This window comes from Montipora capricornis, chromosome 10 (genome assembly GCF_036669925.1).
Source record: "Montipora capricornis isolate CH-2021 chromosome 10, ASM3666992v2, whole genome shotgun sequence".
Classification (NCBI taxonomy): domain Eukaryota; kingdom Metazoa; phylum Cnidaria; class Anthozoa; order Scleractinia; family Acroporidae; genus Montipora; species Montipora capricornis.
The window spans coordinates 18,331,888-18,348,928 of record NC_090892.1 but is presented as its reverse complement, the minus strand read 5'-3'; the positions used below and the strand labels follow the sequence as shown (position 1 = coordinate 18,348,928).

The 17,041-nt window shown below is 38.9% G+C and overlaps 1 protein-coding gene across 2 annotated transcripts in view; it reads right to left on the bottom strand.

Moving 5' to 3' along the window:
• Positions 1-6,338, bottom strand: part of LOC138018355 (protein bicaudal C homolog 1-B-like) — a 42,401-nt gene extending 36,063 nt beyond the window's left edge. For both annotated transcript variants that reach the window (XR_011126000.1, XM_068864962.1), the window contains exons 1-4: positions 6,111-6,338; positions 5,953-5,999; positions 5,781-5,850; positions 1,702-1,781 (exon numbers count right to left, since the gene is read on the bottom strand). Coding sequence is in view for 1 of the 2 variants with exons in the window: in XM_068864962.1 (XP_068721063.1) it covers positions 1,702-1,781; positions 5,781-5,850; positions 5,953-5,999; positions 6,111-6,249 (336 nt within the window). In the remaining variant the exon portion in view is untranslated. The remainder of the gene's footprint in view (positions 1-1,701; positions 1,782-5,780; positions 5,851-5,952; positions 6,000-6,110) is intronic.
• Between the last annotated feature and the right edge of the window lie 10,703 nt (positions 6,339-17,041).

Below are 17,041 nucleotides of genomic sequence, written 5' to 3'. Positions count from 1 at the left end.
CCATAAATATATTTAATATTGAATTCTGAATCTACTCAAGACATGATGCACTATTAAAACATGTTATAAAGGCTGCAGGAAATGTGGTGGAGATGTTGTGCTCTGATCTGTGACAGTTGATTTTCAACTGTTGTAATTTTTTCATATGTATGCAAACACTGTAAGAAATGTTTGTAAATGGTGCTGAAGTAACTAAATGTGTGCTGTAGAAACTAAGATAATGTGGGTCAGATTTTAAGGAAGTGAAAAAAAATTCTTCAAAAAAAAGTAGTTTAGTACTACATGTATGTGTTAATCATTAAATTTCAAATATCTGATATCATGTTTCTAGCATTCTAAATGGCTCATCCAATCTCCGGGATCAGTTCATACACCATGTGACCTTATATGGATAGTGATTGTGCTGGTTGTTTTGTAAAATATCATTAAACAGTTCAAAGTTTAAGGAAATTTACAATTATTACTCCATTTGAGCTTGTTACATACAAGATTGCTAGAAGTCAACCCAGTGCAACATGTCTCATCGGCTATTTTACATTTCATATCTACAGAACTGTAACGAGCACCACATGCATGGAATAACTGTTAAATCATCTTGAAAGACTTGGAAATTATTAAGGAGTAGGGGAACAGGTACACATCATCTGCCTAAAACCCCCACTTAATGTACGGTCCTGAGGGAAACAGTTACCATTGTTTTCCCGAGAGTCCTTATGTTTTCCAAGATGAAGTCCAAGGAAACATCAGGACTTGAGGGAAAACAAAACTAACTATACTTTCAAGAGGGACCAGACATTACGTGCTTTGTTATTTATTTAGAATTTTCCTTCAACAATTGCAGCAAAACACCTGGAGCGGGCAACAATTGCGGTATTGTATCCCAGTTGGGTTTGATCAGAGGCATGTGACCAAGAATCAACCAACCACAGTGATTGTTTTGTTGAGTGAAAGTATATAGGTATATAGGTATATAACAAGGCAGTTTGTAGTTGCATAGATTGGCAGCTAACTTAGGGTGCAGATTTCCTAGAATATAAACTGCCTGAAAAACACATTTTCCTGTTTTTGGCAAGGAATCAGCAGCGGGTCTCAACCACACGTCACACACATTCCACAGGTCATTCATTGCAGGTCACTGTTTTACCTTTTTGAAAGTAACCCAAAACCCTCAATTTGGCTAATCCTAGGCCTCAAAACCAATGTTAGGCCTAGGGTTATCCAAATTGAGGCTTTAAGCATCCTTGAGTTTTACTTTGAATGTGAATGGGTTCGTTTTAGTTTGTATCCTAAGAAATGAGGCAACATGTACTTGAGCAGATCAAAACATAATGAGGCAATGAGACATCAAGTAAGTCTTAAGTTGACTTGACTTTCTGTCACACTTATGGCCTACTTGGATCCCAGTATGAACTCACCTAATAGACCATTTTACAGTTGTGTGCTTGGTTACCTGACCTTTAAATGGAAGTGAGGCTGTTGTTGACCTTGTTATGATTATGTTAATGATGTTGATGTCATGCTAATTAATTAGTAAGAGTTTACATATAAAGAAAAGCAGTAATGTTTCTATCACAACAAGGTCAAGTCCAGCCTCACTTTCATTGACACGCTCGGTAACTAAGTACACAACTGTAAAATGGTCTATTTATTGACGTATTTTATTTGATCCAAATTCCCTTTTCCTGTCCTATTGGTACATACCTTTGTATCCAAGACAGCCATGACTTTCTCCTTTGCTTGACGAACAGACTCAGGCAGGCCTGCTACCTTAATATGGGGATCTGCAAACAACCAAAAAAAGTCTTGATCTGCAAGCTACCAAAAGCATAAAAGCTGCAACCATAATCATTCTGGAAAATAAAAACAGGCCAAATTAAATAAACTAAGGTAGAGGTAAGTAAAGTCACTTTTTAATGTCAGTTCCTTCAGCTACGAGGCTATCAATGGAAGTCGGAATTTAAAGATAGAGCTACAGAGGTCAGAGGAAGTCGAAACAGACGTTGAAGTCACCAAAGATCAAACTCTAGCTCTGAAAGCCGCGCACTAACCGAGCTACGCCTGCTCCTATTCGCCATTGCAGGGTTTGCCAAAGTCTCCTTCTCCTAAGTCTAAACACAAAATTCTAGTGTCTGGCTTCTCTCCTTAATTACTTGTGAGCAATCTCTGCTCACAAGTAATTTCTTTATTTAACATCTCAGCCATTAAAAAAACCAACTATTAACTGCTGAGTTCCAGGTTAGAACAAACAGGCTAGTAGGATTAAGTGCTTGCAATTGAAAGAGCCAGTTGAAGAATAAAATCAGCTGAACAGATCTTTTTTAAACTAATATAACTGTAGCTTGCACACAGATTCTAGAGGTTAAATTTGCAGGAGAGGACGAGTGCCTTAAAAATTGAAGGTCATGATTCCAAGCCAGCTCACAACCAAGCTGGTGGTCTTGTAAGTCCCTTGCCCCAGTGCACCCTTGACGTCTTACTATTAAAAATATATTTGAAAGAGAATCAACTCAAACATCTCAAGGGTAATAGTTAATAAACATGTAATACTCCATTTTAAAAAAGGTCTTAAATAAGGTACTTACAAAATAGGCAATTATACCTGGTTAAGGTTAAGTTGTTTACCACCTATATAATGGCACCGGAAAAGTATCATGTTGCATTCATCAAATTTCAACAACAATTAACTGACTACAAAATATGACCAGCTTCAGGCTTGAACGGCAATAACTGTAGCACAAGAAGACAACCCAACAAAGTAACTACATGTACCAAGCAAAGACATTACTATATATATTTATTATTCATGAAACTTTTCACGCACAAACATTTCCTGAACAAGACAATTTTTTACTTGTTCACATTACCTAATAGTAATTAGGAAGACTATGAACTTGAACGCATACCTTGATAACAATGGTCAATTGACACTTAAATGTGCCTCAGAGACTCTAATTTCATTTCCTTTTGCGCACCTTAAATCTATTAGCGGGTCTTAAGGGTTTTATGACACTCTATAAAGTTAGGAAGCCTCTACGTTTTCTGGTTCTGGTGGAGAATGCCTAGCTGACAGTTTTGCAACAGGTACTTCCATGTAAAAGAAAAGCATCATTTACTAAGATCTTGTAATAAACAGGCAGTAAGGGGCAGCAGCTTGTGGACAACTAAGTTTGTGGCAAATTCCTCAAGTAGCAACTTACTTTTGATAATTTTTGAACTGTACGTGACCCAGAAATCAGATCCCTTGGTGAACTTTGAAGCGAAGCCAATTACATTTTTGCCAGTTGTCAAGTTAACAATAATTTCAATGTCTTCACTTGGTATAAATTCCCCAAGAATAATGCTTGTTTATGCAATGAAAATGACAAGAAGTTTAAAGTAGGATAAACAAAGAGTTAGCTACCTTTAATTTTTTTTCAAAGAACCTTCTACCGTGGAAACAAAATGTCTGGTTAAGGCATGTCTTCATTTTTGCTTTTATCCTCTTGGTATGACAGGGAAGTACAGCAAGGGTGTGCATTTGTCAATCAACAATCAACAAAAGGATGTAAATAACATTGGTACACAGTAACAATTATTTTTAAATTTTTAAGGTCTTATTTATGAACCTTATGGGTCAAATCGACAATAACAATGGAAATGAAATGAATTTTAGTTTTCAGCCCTTATTTTTAAAAAAATGAAAACTTATAAAGTATTTTACAAAGTTAATATAATTGTGACAAGTGCATTAACTTTGTTTGCATTTATAAATTAAGGTCATTTGCCAAACTGTGAAATGATGAGTCATGTAGCTGCTAATTTCCTATGTTTTCTTAACCTTGCATGCTCCAAGGACAAAGGAATGCAAGTACAGAAAAAACTCCACAACCTTAGATAACATTTCCGTTCATGACGATTTACATGTATTTTTCACAAATTTATTCACAAGCATCCTTGAGCAGCAATTTTTGGAGACACCTCTACAGGTATCTGATTGCAAATATGTCCGTGTTAATCTACATGTAACTATGGTCAAGCAATTTTACAAGAGTTGTAATTTTGAGATATTTAAGTTTGTTTGAGTGAAGTTGTTGATGCTTAACACAACTGTACTTCTCTTCTACCCGAAGAAAAATATTATTTATCCGATGATGCACCGGTTAATGTACGTTGTAAGACCAATTACGTGTTTTTTTTTTCATGCACTCAATGTGACTCTTACTCAGTGCAAATTAATACTCCTCAAATCAACCACATGACAAGCTCCTCTTCTTTTTTATTATTATAACTATCCCTTTGAAATTAGCTTTGGAGTTGTTTGCAAATTCACCAATAATGGTCCGTGGCACGTGCGTTCCCCATCAGCAGTTAGTTCTTGTTTTGAAATACTCAATTCAACTCTATTGTTTCATGCTTCCTGGAGAATTTAGGGACGAGAGTCTCATCAAATAATCCGCTCGACCCGATTCAAGAGTTGACGAACACGTACCAAGTTACGAACACTTGTACTTTTCGAGCGAACCAATTAAACACGAAAAGCACGCGAGCTAAAAATGAAACTCAAATTTTCACGAAAAAAAACCCGACCGCTTATTTACTGCTCCGAATGATGGAAGGCTTATTACGTCCTCGCTAGAAAATGTAGGCAGGAAGAGCTTGCTTATGTGAAGGGTGCATTACGTCTTAAACTGGTGTGCGTGACTTGGTGCAGTGAGCGTATCGATCATTTTACACCATCTCGATCGAACAATCCTCATTGACTCGATTAACAAAAAAATGACAAGATTCACTTTCAAGATCACGAAATAACATAACCAAAGCGTATTATGATTTTTATAACCTGCCGTGGTTTCTGCCCGTTTAGAACGAGTAAACATTTATAATTCAAAAATAAACACGGGTGCCTTATTCGTCCAAGACCGTATCTAGGCACTCGAAGATGTGCAAAATAAAATTTTACGAAGCGTGTCATGACCGGCCCTCGTGATAATTTCAACGCTTAGCTTAACAAGGAGATTGGCAGAAACCTATTTCGGATGTATGCCTGAAACGCTTTCATTATTTTCATTTTTTTTAAAGTGAGACCGATGTTACGTAAAAACAATGCTGGAACAAAACCAATGATGATGTTAATACACTACGATTGATATCTGTATCCATGGAAAACACAACTCAGAATAGAAGCAATTAATAAAGCAAGTGGAGTAATTCCTCGAACGTTGATGTCTGCATATACGAAATCGTGACTGAAGTATCGAACACACAGCGTGAAAGTCTTCTTGAAACTTCCCGGAAATAGTCAAGTATAAATTAGGTCAAATCACAATCGACAAAGACAACATTATCGCTTTGGCCTTGTTATTCAAATCTAGTAGCGGCACAAAAGACAGAATCGCAGTAATCAGTTTTCTTATTAACAGATGTAAAGGGTTGCAGACAATAGAAATTAACCACAAAAGAAATTATCCTAATAGACACAAAAGCAGTTATCACTGACAGCAAAACAAAGTCCTTTGCAAACTATATAAAAGAAATAACCAGGCCAATTGGAATCGCCTTAGACAATTTCCTAAACAAAAAGACTCTTGAATATTCGCAAACGCGTTGCTGTAAGCATAATCAAGCCGTACTGGAACAGCGGGCCAAGCACTCAAACGTATCAAAATAACCGTGGTTCACTTCTTTTTACAATACTTTGAGCAGCTGATCATGACCCATGCTACAACCTAGTCAAAGAAATACTCGAATCTTTATCGAACAAGCATTGAAATCACCATAGAAGTGATCATTGATTCACGTACCTTTCTTTGATTTCGCACCGATCTTGAGTTTCGAGGGCCAAGTAATGGTGGTCGCTGTCTCTTCCATAATCTACATTATTGCGGAAAACACACCAGGGAAAAATAATTTACTACAAGCCCGCAGTTATTGACTGTCGAGAATTGGATGATCGATAATTTGACCTCGTTTCACCTTCTGGAAAAACTCCTCGCCTGTCTGTCCGCATCCTTCCATGGCAGCTGAAAACCGCAAACATTAGAATTAGTTCATGAGATTCAAATGATTAACTTAGCAAAATAAATACAGAGTAAACAAGGACGGCTGGCGCTCTCGTCTGAGATCCAACTGACCTTGCAGCATTTGCTCAAGTTTACGGCGATCCACACGAAATCTCTCTTCCACTAAATTAGGATCACTTTCTTCGTTGATCTCATCTGCGAGTAAGTCTCCCTCATCCTCGCAAAACTCGAGGCCCGTTGCCATCTTCATGATCACAACCTGTCAGGCCAGAGTAAGTGAAACAGAATTTGCTTCGATGTTCATCGTATTGCTGTGGACGGTACCCTCTTTTTGACCAATCACGTGGTGGAGGTGACGTCAGACACGCCCTATTTAGCACCAAAGTATCAATTTAGCAAGAAAATGCGACTGGCCAATCGTGACAACTTTTAAATCACTAAATTGAAGCTTGATTGGTTCTCAAAAAAAAAACTTTCTCAATTTGATTGGCGTGATTAAGAGACTGTGACAACCGACGCAGGATGAACAAAAGATCCGAGGAAACCCCTTTCTCGTTTTTCCTTTCTTCTTCACCGTCATCGTGAAATTTGCTTATTACTTGCCGCACGACTGATATGTTTTGTGCGGCGTTGGGTTAATTTTGGCTATTGTAAAATATTAATTACTTTATCATCGGTTCGATGGACTCCCGCTTGGTTGATCGTGCGCAAAAACCAATGAGTCCATTGAAAAACTAAAAGCAGCTAAACAACGCGAGATATTTCAGAATCTCTTTGCCAAATATTCCTTTCGTTGCGTCTTTGAGAGCCAGTTGATATGGGTCAAAGAGCAGATCTTTTGTGTGTATTGGCATTTGTGTTTGCTTTACTTTTCGGCTTTTCTCAGCATCTAATATTTGTTCCTTCTAATCCTCATCACAAATCACATTTGCGGTTAAAATAATTCCCAGACTGTTACCACAGGACGTAAATTTTCCTATTTAGTCGCACCAAATAAATCAAGAGTAATAAAGAGAGTATCTATATTGGAATCTAAATTTCAAAGCTTTTTGTCCGACTAATATTTTAGAGTCTCCGGCTGGCGCGTGGTTACCCAATCGCCGTGTGGTCTTTGTATTTCCACACTTTAAGTCTTCAACATGAACACTCTGACCACAGGGATCAGTTGGTTTTGCATGGTATTGCACATGTGATTGTCGAATTTAAAATTACTCATTTAGAAAGAAGGAGTTTGCAACAACGGAATATACGTCTGCAGTACTTTCTTCTGGGCATACGTATTGTTAACCAGAATTTATATATCTATATTAGACATTTCCCCCAGACTATTGCCAGTGGGCAAACTAATTACGACTGTTTATTATTGTAAATTCGCAAGCCACTGAAGACGCCACTGAAGGCGTTCTGAAATTTCTTCAATGGCGCTCTCTCCGTTCAACACTCTTTTTTTTTTGACAACCTCGGCGCGTAGCAATGTTAAAACACATCCCAATTGTGCTCCAGTATCTTGGATTGTTTCATAGGAGGTAAGGACGTGAAGCGACCCGTTTAAGCAAACAAGTTTCTATTCGCGTTTTCTACATTCCAGATCGCTTAGTTCAGTAACAGCAATGAATATTTATACAACTCGAACTGGTTGCAGATGCTGTGACCCGCAGCACACCTCTGCACATGAATGCTTTGCCTCACTTTCGCTCCATTGAACAGAAAAAAAACCCTCTATTGTCACTATAGCAACTGACTTGATTCGATCCACCTATATTGCTCTAGTGCACTGAGAAGAGGAAAAATATCGAAGAGCAGCCGGAATGCGGAACTCGGTCGGAAATTCTTTCTGTGCAAAAACCAAGGCAAAGTAGCAAGGGGAAAAATTGTGCGGGTTCTTTACAAAGGCTGAATTACAAATAGACCGCGCAATGTTTCATCTGTACTTTAGGTACACGCAGTCACGTCATGGCAGGATCACTTTAACCCTATTTAGATAAGTAAGGAGTTGAAGATCTTCCTAAAAATATTATTTGAAGATGCATAACGCTCAAGAAACACTCATCCTCCTCCTTTATGCTTCCGGACTCTTAAACTCATGATCTAAATTCTAAAGGCTCAAAATGCAAAAAAAAAAAAAAACAAAACATGGGACAGTACTCTGAACTTATGTTTTTCTTAGTCTTTTGTGCTTTTTATTAGTTCACAGGTTTAATTTTATAGACATTTCTGACGTGTTTGGGCAAATAAATTTTGCTCTTAACGGGAATATCAGTTCGGTCTTTACATCTGTCTCTGTTGTCAGGAAAAACTTGGTTCTCTCTAAAGGCCCGAGTAAACGACTTCCGCAACATCTGCTTCTAACATTCCAGGTTCGTTCGATTTTGTTAAACGATATCGAACGATGTTGACTGCTGGGGCAAACGGTTCAACGTCGATTCAACTTCAATTCAACATGTTTCCACAATGTTGAAGGGGGAGGGAGGGGGGGGGGAGGCAAACGGTTCAACGTCGATTCAACTTCAATTCAACATGTTTCCACAATGTTGAAGGGGGAGGGAGGGGGGGGGGAGGCAAACGGTTTAACGTCGATTCAAATTCGATTTAACATGTTTCCACAATGTTGAAGGGGGAGGGGGGGGAGGTAAACGGTTTAACGTCGATTCAACTTCGATTTGACATGTTTCCACAAGGTTGAAGGGGGAGGGGGGGGGGAGGCAAACGGTTTCACGTCCATTCAACTTCGATTCAACATGTTTCCACAAGATTGAAGGGGGGAGGGGGGTGGGCAAAAGGTTCAACGTCGATTCAACTTCAATTCAACATGTTTCCACAATGTTGAAGGGGGAGGGGGGGGGGAGGCAAACGGTTTAATGTCGATTCAACTTCGATTTAACATGTTTCCACAAGGTTGAAGGGGGAGGGGGGGGAGGCAAACGGTTTAACGTCGATTCAACTTCAATTAAACATGTTTCCACAATGTTGAAGGGGGAGGGGGGGGGGAGGCAAACGGTTTAATGTCGATTCAACTTCGATTTAACATGTTTCCACAAGGTTGAAGGGGGAGGGGGGGGAGGCAAACGGTTTAACGTCGATTCAACTTCGATTTAACATGTTTCCACAAGGTTGAAGGGGGAGGGGGGGGAGGCAAACGGTTTAACGTCGATTCAACTTCGATTCAAAATGTTTCCACAAGGTTGAAGGGGGAGGCAAACGGTTTCAACATCGCTGTTCAACAAAATCGAACGGAAGTTGAACCATATGTTTCAGCTGTTTTCCCGGGGCTTAACCCTTTCACTCCCAGGAGTGGTCAATATGTTATTTCTCCTGGGAACATCAATAGATTGTGAGGTAGACAGGTAATAAGAAGCCGAAGAAAATTACCAACTAGGGGAGCAGCAGTGTTGATGAAATACCAAATTCTCAGAAATAACATGCAAGAAAATATATAGCAGTCAGTAAGGAGAATTACCATTCAGATCTTGGAAATGAAAGGGTTAATTAATGAAACATATATATGCCGCACAAGCAATGCTTAAATTTGGTCGATTGGCAGAGAAATTGACTGAATCAGTTTTGTTTGTCAAGCAACGAAATTTTTCTTGATGCTCACTTTATATTAAAACTTATTTCTGAACAGACTGACTGGAGACCTCGCGAAAAAGTGGACACAATGGCACCAGTGATATGTAGAGTCAAGAGTGCCGCAGGGTCCGCTTCAAGAGCTGCTTCTTAACCCTTTTACTCCCAAGAGTGATTGATATCAATTTTCTCCTCGTAAGCTCAATACATTGTTAAGCAGACTGGTGACGAGAATAAAGAAATTTATTACCTGGGCTTTTTTTGTCCAGATTTATCATCAAATTCTCATAAATGTCATAAAAAGGAATTAACATTCATATCTTGTGAAGGAAAGGGTAAATGCAGGCTAAGAAAAAGGAAACTTAGTACCTAGTTTTCAGTGATTCACTTATATATCAATGCTGTGGATGCTCGGGCACATAAAAAAGTCCGAGATTAGAGTCTTTGATTATGCACCTTCATAAGAAAATTGCTTTAAACAGGAGCTAGCAAAAGTCTTTACTTTTCCGGCATCACATAGTTGTTAAACGAGCAACCGTGGACAATAACCCTGCCAGTGTACATTGGATCAACTGGCTTGATCTGATCGGCGTAATTACATGTACAAGTTAAAAAAAGGAAATATTTCGAGCAAGAACCGATGAAAAGTACATTTTATTATTTAGAAATGTAATTTATTATTCCACTATTACGTCATTTTACTATATTTGGTGAAGAGAACGCGCAAAATATGAGACGGCATTACATTGTAGAACAGAGCAAATACGGACGGAACTGGAGTTTTCGATGAACGAAATTGTTTTCAACACGATACAAAGCCCGAAAATTTAGCTTGTCATCGCTTGTCTCTCGTCATTTTGTTATACAATCAAATAAAGGACATTTGGCTGGCTTTCTGTGCCGTTTACATCGTTCGCATGCGCCCTGAAGGACAGATGATGCATGTTTTCAGAAACACTCTTACCAAATAAAATTGCAGCAAAATAAAACCTTTTTGTATAGTGGAATAATAAATCTCTTATTCGATGGTTTAACATATAATACTCGCGGACATTTTGCTCATTGCTGGTATTTATACTACGCAACTCGCAAAATATCCGCACGTATTATATGTTAAACCATCGAATAAGATGTATATATTTCGGTTTGCCAAACCAGCCCGAGTTCTTCTCTGTGATTAACTCAGTTCTACCTGAAGAAGGCTGAGAGATAAATTACTCCCACTGTACCTGAAGGAGGATGGTTTGGCCATCCTGGCCGAAATACAGCACATTACTAAATAATCAAATCTACTTTGTATCTGCTCTTGCTCGAAAAGTGGGAACACGTTTTTGTAGGGAGATCGACTTATAGTGCTCTTAACGGAAGATAAGAAAACACTGAGGCATCGTTTTCATCTAAACCAAACTCGGATAGCAGGGTGTTTTCTCCTAAGAATTGGACTTTGGCTCCAGTTATTTTTCAATTTTCAACTAGCGTTCCATAGAAGTAGCAGGTTGAAACAAATTTCATAGCTGCAATGTGTCCCGGCAGTGATGCATGTTACATGTTAGGGGTTTAATGTACATCGCATAATATAAAACAACGCCATTGGTGGGTGCTTAGAGAACAGGAAAAGCAAGAATAAGGCGGTTCGGCTCTGTGCGTTGCCCCCGGGGGAGGGGGGGGGGGAGGTACTCCCATAAAGTCAGAGAAGGTCGCAGACAGTCTTGTTAGATGTACACATCTAATCAAACCTCCAGCAACAATTGGTCTCTGCTACATGCAAAGTTTGCGTAAATTTGTTAACTCATATCATTCCGGTAATGAACAAATTACTAAATGTCATCAATAATGCACCTCATGACATGACTTCTCCCATTGTGATTAGCCACTGATCAAGAAAGTTGGTCTTGAGAAAAACATGTTAAGGTCCGAGATTTAATCTCTTGTTGTTTGTTTCCGCGTTCACATTAATTAGGCCTAAAAGAAAAAACAGGAAATCTTAGCAGAGGCTTTTACCTTTCTTTTGAGTCAACAATTTATTTATCGTACTACTGTTACACTTGCGTAACAGTGTGCATGATCAATTTGATATCCCTGAGCTCACTTAGCTGAATGGCTTTCAGTAAATCATATGTCTTATCACCGGGTACGTGTTTGCCCACTTAAGGCCAATTTACACGGTACGATTTTTGTCGCATGCGACAAGCTCACGACAAGCCTACGGCATGACTTAAGATTGTCGCAGCGTTCTAAAACATGTTTTAAAATGCTGCGATATTTTTCTGACGTACACAACAATCGTTAGTCATGTCGTGGACCTGTCATAAGCCGTTGTCGTACGGCTTATGATACGTGTAAATCGTCCCTTAGGATACAAATCAATGCACTCTTCTTTGGGATAAAAACTCTCTGTACTGCACCCTTCTTTGTGATTTATTTTCGCTTGTGTATTCTTCCTTCAAGGTTCTGGTTCCTTGTTTACTTGTTTTTTTTCCAACAGCTGAATCCTGGCAGTTTGCCTGCGCAACAAGTGTGTGGACAATCTAGGTCATGTCGAAACCCATTAGCTGTTTACTCTATTTCATCGTATGTGGACATCGTTGGTCATTTATCACTTTCAATTTTGCGGTGCTATGGTTTGGCATTGAAACAAAAAAACGCTTTTCTTAATTTTCTCTCTTTTAAAATTGACCTCGAGGTTCCCGAGGGGATGATTTCCATAAATAAAGCCGTCGTGCTAAGGCTGAACAATACCTTGGGGAATTCTCGTACAGTTCTCCATGGTTGCTGTTGGGAAGAAAACAGAAATCCTGTACTCTAATAAACTAGAAGTCCAATGATACCCTGCCACTTAATTTGCATCAGAATGGCAGCTATTGTATTCCGATTTGTCCTTCAAAGAACGTCGTCGAACGTTAACAAAGATAGCAAAACTAGAACAATTTATATAAGTACTTTGTTACTCGTCTTGTCTATCACACAATTCAGCAACAGGAACTTGCAGATTGGGGCATCTCATTTTCTGAATGCACTACATTAATTTTAAAAGCACACCATAAACAAAAAGCCGGAAATGTGGCGACAAGCTTTCTGGAGCAATGTCAACATTACTTGCTCTGAGGTCAACATTTCATGGCAACGATGTCCTTGGAGGACAGAAAGAGAAAGCCGGGGGAAAGTAAAACCGCTTTTCTAGCTCCCCATAGTTTCCACCGACCACGTATGGGCGGGTCACACATGCTACGCACTCTTTTAGAAAACCTCATGCTTTACTAATTCCTTGTAGTTTTTAATCAGAATATGTACAAACTCAAAAAACGTCTCAAGGAAAAAGTCCGTATTTTACGTATGGAGCCTGACGTTTCAGTGACGTGCTGAATCGAAACCGGCTGGGCCGCACACACTTCGCGGCATATAGTATGGCCTCCTCTTTCTATTAAGTCCCTCTCCAAGTGACTGAGATTAACGTTACTGGGGTGGACTTTATTGCATCTTATGGTGCTTGTTTAAGAGTTAGGTAAGTCATCACCTCCAAAGTCAGCGTCTGTCATTACTGACGCACCATTTCCCCTCAGTTAAATATACGTTCTCTACTTGTACTGATCAGTTCAAAGTGATATTCCAAGATGCCCTGGCACATCTCTTGTGTATTTAAAGTTTGGACTGGGATCATTCATTTCTGTTGTCTCTCCTTGATTGTTGTTTTTCTCGGTCTGACAATCTTGTTTTTGAGAGAATTGTGTTCTTCTAGACGCGGTAAAACACAGGTGAAAGTCTGACTGAAAAACTGAGCTTTTTAAAGCATCTAATTAATGGTCATCACACGTTGCTCTTGCATCATGTTACATCAACTGGTAAAACGAGTGAAATGAGTCACAGATAGTTATTGCTAAAATTGAAAAAAATACTTTTTCCTGGAATATTTGAACAGGTTGTCTGTACCCTGCCGTAGATGGGTGGGTTTAAACCACAGCAGGCTATTTATCCAAGGAAAAATGTGCTGGCAAATTTAATTGTAGGACATGCACGTCTTCGGGAGCTTTTTTACCGAGACTATAAAAATGCATTGAACAAATCTCACACCTGTTTATCAAAACACTGTTTTTGAAGACATTATACCTAAAACGGATATAGAAAAACTATATCCTAATAATGATATAAGCCAATAAGTTCTAACCAAGTCATAGACGTAGAGATAATACTCATTCTAGCTTGAATGACCTTGAATCCAATTTTTTTCAATGCCTACTTGACAAGTTCAATGAGTAAAGAGGTGTAACATCTCCTTTGCACTTTTCTTTTTAAATGCTTTTCGCATGGCGTTGCCGTGTAAAAACTAAACTCGTCGACCACCTGGAATCTCAAGCCGTTCGACTGGAGAAATTTGGGGTTCACGATTGATTCCAGACCATTCCAAGCCCGTATCAACAGTTTCAAGCGATTCGTAGCTTGATGTCATCGAATTATTGCGTAACAGTATTTGTTATCGAAACCTTTTAATGCAACTTACGAAATGCAGCCAGAGTTCATATTATAGCGATTCCCTTGAGCAAGCCTGCATTATCGTACCTTCTTTTTTGACAAAAAAAAACACTCTTTATTTTAACGCGATGACGATAATGGGCCGATAATTTTGTTTCATGCCCAGACGACCCACTAAGCTGCTTAAGATTAAACCAGTTTTTGTTGTCTCAGTTTTCCAAGCAAAATTTTAAAAGCCTGTTTTACCACGCAAGTAAAGCGGGCAGACAATGTTTTCTTTGAGTCTGGCGTTTTCGCGAAAACACTATGGAATTTGTAAACTGTGAGTCAGATGGTTCTTTTACACTTGAGTGATGTCAAAGTGCAAAGGCAAAAAACACGAGGACAACGCATCGGAATGCCCTATAAGGTGCGTTCGATTGACCCTATTCCGGAATAAGAATACGCGAGTGATGATTTAAAACGGTTAGATGGTTTAAAACGGCATGGTCTGGCGTTTTGAAGCAATAAGGATAATAAAGATACGTTTAAAATAGCCTTTTAGCAGGTGTTTGGCAATTTTAATATGATTCTCCGTATATATAAAACAAGGATTTCTAATTTCTATTCCATGTAATCCTATTCCGGAATACGGTCAATCGAACGCGCCCTAAGGCTCTGGCCAAGACTATCGAACAAAGTTGGATTGAAGGCTCCAACTTTGCTCTATCCAACATTGTTTGATAGTTGGCCGCCCATGTTGGATTTAAATTTGGAAGATGTTCGTCCAATATTTTTTGCTCGATCAAATGTCGGGTAGAGTTTGCTTTTGATCAAACAGTACATCCAACAATTCTGTTTGACGCAGTAATGTTGCAGTGTTTTGCCGCTCTTCCAACAAAGTTGTGTCCTGAATCGACGCGAGTCACGTTCGTATTGCTAGCCAATCAAGAATCGCTATCTTACTTTCAAGCCAAGACTTCTAGCATCATTTGCAACAGAGATGGCGGACAAGGAGCATCGGGACATTGTGGTTGTTGATGAACAGCCAGAAACCTTGATTAGCGAATAGGAAGCAAGGCCATGTCTGTGGGACACTTTTAGACTATGTAAAAGTGGAACTATTTACCATCACAAAAAATTCACACTTAGACTCACTTTGAAGAGGAGGCAGAGGTGAACTCGGAAATAGCCTATTCGTCAAGAAATGTTCGATAGTGTTTTGCCACTATCCGGCTCAACATTTACATCCAACAATGTTGCATGTGAGATCCAACTTTGTTCGATAGTTTGGCCAGGGCTTAAATGTCTCATCACAGCAACAGCAAATCGCTTCAGGGATAGACTTGCAAAAAAGGCAAAAACAAAGGCAAAACAAGCGGTAACATCTTTCTGAACTCACCCTGACGACAGCACAGAGATAATTAAAGTCAGCAGTCTAGGAAGATAGTACCGGGAAGCACTGTTCGAAGGGGAACGTCAGCTAAGACTTAAAATGAAACTCAGGCATGTTAAGGCATGGTTTGCTCGGTTTTATTACAAATTAAAATTTGGAAAGGAAGCTGTCGTTCAATAAACCATTTTAAAGTTGTTTGCTCTGCGACCTAGCCTATGAATGGCTGCGAGGCTGCCGGTGACCTTGCATTGATACAGCCCCGACTGCTTTTATCATGCAAATTGTGTTGTTGTAATTCTAATTAGTCCGTATTAACATTACAAAAGCACGGAGGTTTGTATCAAAAAAGGGTCACCCGGCAGCCTAGGCTTCCATTCGTAGGCCAGGTAACTTAGCTACAACTTTATAATGGTCTATTCACTACTTGCACAATCCCATAATACACCTCTATTACCCCCCAAAACATTTGCATAACCATTGTTTGCAATTTCTCCTGGGACATGAAAATGTCCCAAGAGAAGTCGAAAACAATGCCTATGCAGATTTTTGGGGCATAAAAGAGGTGTTTTATAGGATTTGTGCAAGTAGTGAATGTTACTGAAACTTGGTATACATTCTATATTAAGCATCTTTAACTGCATAGAACGTTTACAACGTTCAAATATAGGGCACATGACCTATAATTGGCTGCCAAGTAATAAAAAATTCCCTTCAAAATGGGGAGTACTAAATGAAATTTCAGCTACTTTGTTTTGGTATCAATCTGTTACTATTTGGATATTATTTATGAATTAGCCTTGTGAGCAGGTGCATTACAATTACTTATCACGTAATTAAAAGAAAGAGGTCACATGACTTCATAAAAAAGGTGCAAGGGATACCACGTGGTACTGACGGGCACTGTCATAAATGGCATTCGATAAACACAGTCATGAAAAACTTAATCTATTGAACAATAAACTTTGTTAAACTCATTAAGAATAGGTGTTTCTATAAATTCTCTGCGGGGGTCCTTTAACTTATAGTACAATTTTCTAAGCAAGGACCAGCCACGCCTTAACTAGCCTGAGAAATCTACACTGTTCATTATTCCATCTGGTTCATGTTGTTCCATATGGGCGAAAGAGTCCATAAATGGATTGATGAAAACGACCTTAAAGAGAGTTTAGGAATCGCGTTTATAAGTGAAACGGCAGGCTTGTCATAACAGCATGAAAATATACTAACGTGTTGGTTGCTCTTTGTGAAGTTGTTCCATATCTGTAGCTAACAAGCAAGAAATGAGAGACAATGAAACAACATTCTTTGTTATATCCCAACTTCGCGGCTTTCACTTAATAAAACAAGCACTGTGATTGGTTGATTCTTGGCCACGTGGCCCTGATCAAATTCAATGTATCCCGACCTTATCCCGACCGGGATACAAATGAGCAGTTACAACAGCATTTAAACTATAACGCCGGATTATTTCTGGAGCAAATGTTACCACCAATTTTTACAATTCCAAATGATTTTGTATTCGTCACTGGTACTTGAAACCTTCGTAAATTATTCATTCGGCAGGATTGTGAATAAAAAAGCTATATTCTCATTGTGCTATCTTTGTTTGTTTGATTGTTTTGCTGCTATTGTT